The 6,957-nt window shown below is 46.4% G+C and overlaps 1 protein-coding gene across 1 annotated transcript; it reads left to right on the forward strand.

Annotated features, from left to right (window-relative positions):
- Positions 1-3,276: 3,276 nt before the first annotated feature.
- LOC113930529 (melanoma-associated antigen 10-like) lies at positions 3,277-5,879 on the forward strand. Its single transcript, XM_027607638.1, is given in 3 exon segments — positions 3,277-3,390; positions 4,690-5,731; positions 5,734-5,879. Coding segments are annotated over 3 exon segments (1,302 nt in total).
- Positions 5,880-6,957: the final 1,078 nt, after the last annotated feature.

The raw sequence follows: 6,957 nt of genomic DNA on the forward strand, positions 1-6,957 counted from the left end.
ATCCATGGTACCACGTACACACATATTCACATATGAAGCCCTTTCCTGTTTTTAAAATATGGGGTTGCAGTTAATCTGCATTTTCTTTTTTTGTGAGAAGCAAAATGTTTACAGTATTAAACCCTTACATTTGTGAATGTGTTTTATTTAATATATAGAGGGATTTGTGAATATATCTAAACAACATTTTTATATTTTTAAATACTTTTTTCTGTAAAGCTCTATTTTTTAAGTTAAATATAGTCTAAGATACTTGATGTTTTGGTATTATAGATTACAAGTTATATTTTGTTTACTTTCATTTTCACACATTTGTTGCTGGCAGAAAAAAAGTTCATTTTTTGGTATATTGATCTTATACTTAGCAAACTTATATACATGTTTATGGGTTGAATAGCTTAGCTTTTTTTTTTTTTTCATTTTGGATTTTCCTCATACACAGTCTAATCATCTGTTTATCATGAAAGCTTTATTTCTTACTTTCTGATCCCTTTCCCTTTTGTTACTTCTGCTTCACATCACTGCACTGCTGCTACCTCCATTACAGTATTGAATAGAAATGGTGATAGTGGGAACCCTAGTTTAGTTCCCAAGTTCAAAGTAAAAGCTTTCAAATCTCCCTCAAAATGTATGATGTTGGCTATAGGTTTTTCATACATATACTTTATCTAATTTGCTAACATATTTTTAAGTTTTTAAAGGTTCATTTTAGAATAGTTTTAGATTTACAGGAAAATTGCAACAATAGTGAATAACTTTCACATATGTCCCAATCTCAGTTCTTCATATTATTGACATCTTGCATTAGTATAGTACATTTGTTACAACTGATGAACCGATATTGATACGTAATTATTTACAGAAGTCCATACTTTATTCAGATTTCCTTATGTTTCATCACCTTTCTTTTTTTCTGTTCAGCATCCCCTCCAGGACACCCTCTTACTTTCACTGACCATATCTCTTTAGACTCCTCTTGGCTGTGCCAATTTCTGAGAGATCCTTGTTTTTGACAACCTTGACAGTTTTTAGGAATATGGGTCAGGTATTTTGTAGAATGTCCCTCAATTAGGATTTGTCTGATAGTTTCCTCAACATTAGACATGGATTATGGTTTTTGGGAGGAAGATGAGAGAGGTGAAGGGCCATTCTTGTCACATCACATCCATGGTGCACACTATCAACATGAATTATCAGTAATGGTGTTAGCTTGATGAGGGAGCATTTGTCAGGTTTTCCCATAGTAAATTAATCCCTTTTTACCTGCATCACACTGTAGTCTTTGGAAGAATAGGGGATCCCCATGATGTGCCAGTCATCAAGATTAGGACTCTGAAGGGTGACTGCAGAAAACCCCACCCCCCATAGAGGAGGCCCCACACAATCCAGCTCTCCACACGTTCAGCCATGGTGATGAATGATAGGTCTTTTCCCAGTTGGGGGATCAAAGAGGGATGAGGGACTTGTTCAGAGGGGCCTGGCTTGAGGTTGGGAAAGTGAGGAACCCAGGCCCTGCTAGAAGTCACCAAGAAGACTCTGTGCAAGGGCTGAGTGGACTTCCCACCTCAGATAGAGGACCCACAAGCACCTGCTCATGCTGTCAGCCCTGGGAGGCTCTGGGCAGGGCTGATAGGCAGAAGCTCCTGACTCCTTCACTTCCTCTTTGGGAGTCTCAGGAAAGAGGCAACTTTGGCCTGAGGGAGACATCTTCATGCCAGCAGAGAGAGAAGGTTCAGGCCCTGTCTGGAGTAAACATAAAAACCTTGAGGGTAACTCAGAGTATTTACCAACCTAGAACACAGAGGGGCCCACAGAATCCACACCTGTCTTTACTGTCAGCTCTAGGATACTTGGGTAGAGGTAACTAACTCTAGTGTATGCTGGCTTCCATCTCGGTTCCTGACTTTCATCTTCATCTTAGGAGTCTGAGAGAAGCACAGCTTCATTTTGGGAGTGGGTTTGCTGAGTCAGGTCAGCAAAGGTAAGGATTCTGAGGAATGGGTAAAGGGACCTCTCGCCACATAGAGGGTAACACAGTCCTTTCTTCCTCCTGCAGTCAGTCTTGGAAGTCCTAGGGAGGGTCCCTGAATACATTTCTTGTCTTCCACTTTGGGAGTCTGAGAGATGTGAGGCATTCTTTGAATGGTGCCTCATCAGATTAAGCAGAGTAAGGAGTTGCAGTTGCACATAGATGGCTATGTGAAGACTAAAGGAAGGACAGGGAAAATCTTTCACCTCACAGAAACTTGCTCTAGGGTCATCTCTGAGAAGACTTGTGCATGGATTTCAGGCAGAAGACACCTCTTTCATAATTCTGACACCAATTTCTTTTTTTTTTTAAAGATTGTATTTATTTATTTGACAGAGAGAAACACAGAGAGAGAGGGAACACAAGCAGGGGGAGTGGGAGAGGGAGAAGCAGGCTTCCCGCAGAGCAGGGAGCCCGATGCAGGGCTTGATCCCAGGACCCTGGGATCATGACCTGAGCCAAAGGCAGACACTTAACGACTGAGCCACCCAGGTGCCCCTGACACCAATTTCTTATGAAAGCAGGGACAGAGAAGGCCTGGATCCCCTCCATATGGGGTAGAAGTTCCCCTAAATCCTCCCTCATAGCTCTCACCTTGACAAAGGAGATGAGTGCCTTGGCCTGAGGGACACATCCTTACCTCGGCAGAGGGAGGAATGCAGACCTTGCCAGGAGGAAATATGGTGACCTTGAGGATGTGTAATGGGACTTCCCATTGCAAACAGAGGGACCCCACAGAAACCTTGCCCTGCACCTGCTGTCAGCCATGTTAGGACCTATGGTGGCCAGATGTGGTGTTCTCTCACTTCTATCAGTGGTGAGTAGTATCTTAGAGAGCTAAGGCTTTGACTAAAAGGGCAACATTAAAGTCAGTAGAGAGTGGTGTGGCTGAGGCCTTGCCAGGTTTGGATATTAGTATCTTGAGGGAGGATGGGTACTCTACTGTAGAACAAAGGAAGGCCTCACACAATCCAGTCCTGCCTCCCAGTGTTAGCTCTAATGGGCCCTGGGACATGGTAGCCATAAGCAGCAGCATCTGATTTCCCCTAGGGCATCCAGGAGAGGCGAGGACCTTGGTCTGAGGGGGCAGAATCAGGCCAGTAGAGGGAGGAGGCCCAAGCTCAACCAGGAGTCAAGGTACAGACTCTGAGTAAGGACTGATAGAACCCACCACCCAGGAGTGATGGGCTGCAGCCTCACCATGCCCATGTTGACAGCAATCAGAGGCCCTGAGACAGTGTATAAGCATGTGGTGGACCCTCACTGCTGCCAGATTGTCTCTAGGAAGTGAATACCTTGGTCTGAGGAGGCCACTCTTGGGTGAGCAGGGAAAGGGGGCCCAGACAGTGCCAGTATTCAAGGTGAGGACTCTTGAGAGAGGACTCAGGGGAATGACCAACACAGAAGGCTGCCAGGCACTGCCATGCCCCTGCTGTTAGCCTGGAGATGCTCTAGGCAGGAATATCAGGCAGATTCACTCCTTACCTCTTAATGCATCACATGGACATGGAAATCTTGGCCTGAGACTACTTCCATTAAAGAGAAAGCTCAGGCCCAGAGGGGGCAAATATGTACACCTTGAAGGGAACTAAGGGCACCTGCCATCCTAGAGCACAATGGGCCCCATGAAATCTGACTTGCTCTCAGCCTGGGAAGTTAAGGCAGACTTAGCCATGTGTTATGGGGGTGAATTTTCCACTCTTCCATCCGATTGAAGGGGTTGTCAGAGAAGTGAGGATCTTATTCTGAAGGGGCCCAGCTCAGTACACAAGAGAAGAGTCCCAGGCCGTGCAGGCATCAAGCTGATGACTAAGAGGGAAGATTTAAGGGACCTCCTACCCCATATAGAGGGAGACCCAGGACTGCTCTGTCCCTTTCAGCCTTGTGAGGCCCCAGGCAGGGAGGCTGGGTGTGGTGTATCTGGACTTCCATCTTGGGAGGCTGAGAGTGGTGAGGTTTTCTTGGAGGGGTGACCTCAGGTTAGCAGAGGGAGGAGTTTCAGGCCCAACCAGGCATCAAGAAGAGGACTCTGAGGGAGGGCAGAGGGGACCTCCCACCCTAAAGTGTATTCTCAGAAACCCATTCTGACTTTCAGTCCTAGGAATCCCCAGGCAGGGCCTTCAGGCAGATAATCCCACTTCATTACATCCTCTTTGCGGTCTCAGGGAAATAGGGATCTTGGCTTGAGGGTACCTTCCGTCCTAGAACACAGGAGGCTCTGCTTGTCAACTATATCCTGAAGTGCCCCCTCAATTCCTCTTACAAGGGCTCCAGGAACTGGGTGATGAGGGCCTTGTTCTAAAGCATGTGTCCTCAGGTCAGCAGAACAGAAGGGGCCCACTCAGTGCCGGGATGCAGTGCCACATTCAGTGTCTACTAAGGAATCTACCCATGTCAGAACAGAGGGAAGCCTACAGTGCCTGACCCCATTTGCCTACAGTCAACCCAAGAATCCTAGGCTTTCTTGGTTGGTTACAGCCTGGGAAACGCTCTCACATCCTCTGATATGATCTTAAGGGACAAAGTGATTCAAAGTCCAGAAGGCCTTTGGGGTCCTAGAGCACTCCCTAAAGAGGAAATCTGTAAGTCAGTCTTTGTCCAGAGCTGCCAAAGGTGCATTTCTCCGCTGAGGCTGCTGACCCTCTCCCTCTCTCCTCCAGACCTGTGGTACCCCATCTCCAACCATCCTGCTCACACTTCTACTGGCTGCTGGCAAAAAAAGTCATCACGCCTCACTCTTCAAAGTGTCTACACCAGACTTTCAGGCCCAAAGTGAGATACAGGGCCTGGCAGTAGTACATGGATTCACAGCTGAAGCCAATGAGGAGACTTCCTCTATTTCCAGTTGCTCTTTCAACTTCTCTTACCCCTCCACCTCCGCCTCCCCGCCTTCCTCTCCTGTAATCCCAGTCTCCCTAGAGGAGGAGGAGGAAGAGGAGCCTGCTGCAACACTGAGTCCTCCCCAGAGTCCTCAGAGCTCCTGCTCCTTCTCTGCATCATGGAGCACATCAGGAGTCTCCAACAGCCAAGAAGAAGAGGATACAAGTTCCCCTCACACCTCAAAAGTCACCAAATCTTTGCCCAGAGACCCACTAGATGAGAAGGTGGCTGATTTGGGGCATTTCACGGTCCTCAAGTATCTACTGAAGGAACCCATCACAAAGGCAGAAATGCTGAAGGTTGTCATCAAAAGGTACAAGAAACAACTCCCTGTGATCTTCAAGAAAGCTTCTAAGTGTTTGGAGGTGATTTCTGGCATTGATGTGAAGGAAGTGGACCCCACCACCCACTCCTATGTCCTTGTCAACTCCCTGGACCTCACCCATGATGAGATGCTTAGTGACAACCAGAGCATGCCTAAAAATGGTCTCCTGATAATCATCCTGGGTGTGATCTTCATAGAGGGCAATTGTGCCCCTGAGGAAGACACCTGGGATTTCCTGAATATGATGGGAGTGTATGCTTGGAGGGAGCATTTCATTTATGGGGAGCCCAGGAAGCTCATCACCAGAGGTTGGGTGCAGGAGAATTATCTGGAGTACCGGCAGGTGCCTAGCAGTGATTCTTCACACTATGAAGTTTTGTGGGGTCGCAGGGCTCATGCTAAAACCAGCAAGGTGAAAGTTCTGGAATTTTTGGCCAAGGTTAAAGGTACTGACCCTACTTCCTTCTCATGCTGGTATGAGGAGGCTTTAAGAGATGAGAGAGGGCCCAGGCCAGAAATGGCTCCATGGATAATACTACTGCCATGTTCCTTGCACAACATTGGTCAGCAGCTTTTCCTGTCCTGACTGGAGTGAGGCTGAACCATCACTCTGTGTTTGAGGAGGGCAGTCTTGGCTCCAAGTAGAGGAGAGTCAGGGTCAGGCTGGGGAGAACACAGCGTACAACTTTGTGTTCCCATTCCATATGGGTGACTTGGAAGTTTATCTTTTTTTTTTTCTTTTGGTATTTTTCAAATGTCCCTTTTAATGGAAGGTTTAATTCCCTAAAGGCTCTAAGTTTAGAATGACATTGGTAATGTATTTATCGCTGTTTTTCAGGTTTAAAAATAAGAGTTTCAATATTTTGCAAAAATTTGGGAAACCTCCCATCTTTTGGGGGACCTGGTACAAGATAACATTGGAATAGAAGTTTCTTTGGAAATGTGAAAGAGCCAAGCAGTAAAGTATAGGTTCAATAAACAGAGGGGAAAATGTAAAGGATGGCTTATTCTTGGGTTTGTTTATACCTTCCAGTCCACCATTCTGGAAAATTAAAAAGATATACTTGGATTTGCTTGGCCTATTCAAGAAAGTAGATGAAATCTTAATAAATGAAAGTCCCTGCTCACTGATTCTTTCATTCACCAAACATCTCCTGCTAGGAGCAGCAATCATATCAGGAAGACGGTGAGATGTCCTCTAAGAGCTACCGAACAAGAAAAAAGAGTGAGGAAGTGAGACTCCAGATGGTAGAAGTTAAGTAAAAAGGCCCTGAGCCAAGGCACTTTGGGTCTCTGAGAAACTGTAATTCTTTCTGTCAGAGTTGGTTAGGAATCTGGGTGTTAAGTGGAGAGTGAATGCTGTACAGGAAATCTTTCACAAATAAGTTTGGAAGATCTCAGAATCATCATTACCATCTGGAAGTCTTAGTGTGGTCTGAGTAAACAGGTCAACTGGAGGAGTGGCCTTGCAGCATGCCAGATGCTAGCCCCTACCTTAGGACCATGCTAAGTTCTGTCAGGAAGAGCACAGCTGCTCCCTGCATCATCTGTCTGAGCAACACTCTTGAGTACTCTTGAGTACAAGGGTCCACTGCACCCTTGACAGTGTCTCAGGGCTGAGAGCTGCCTTGGTGCCTGCTGGAGGCTGGGATGTGTCCCCTCTGTGCACAGTGGACCCCTCTGTAGAGGCTGGGGCTATGTGAGTGAGTGGGGGTGATGACTG

Source organism: Zalophus californianus, chromosome X (genome assembly GCF_009762305.2).
Source record: "Zalophus californianus isolate mZalCal1 chromosome X, mZalCal1.pri.v2, whole genome shotgun sequence".
NCBI lineage: Eukaryota > Metazoa > Chordata > Mammalia > Carnivora > Otariidae > Zalophus > Zalophus californianus.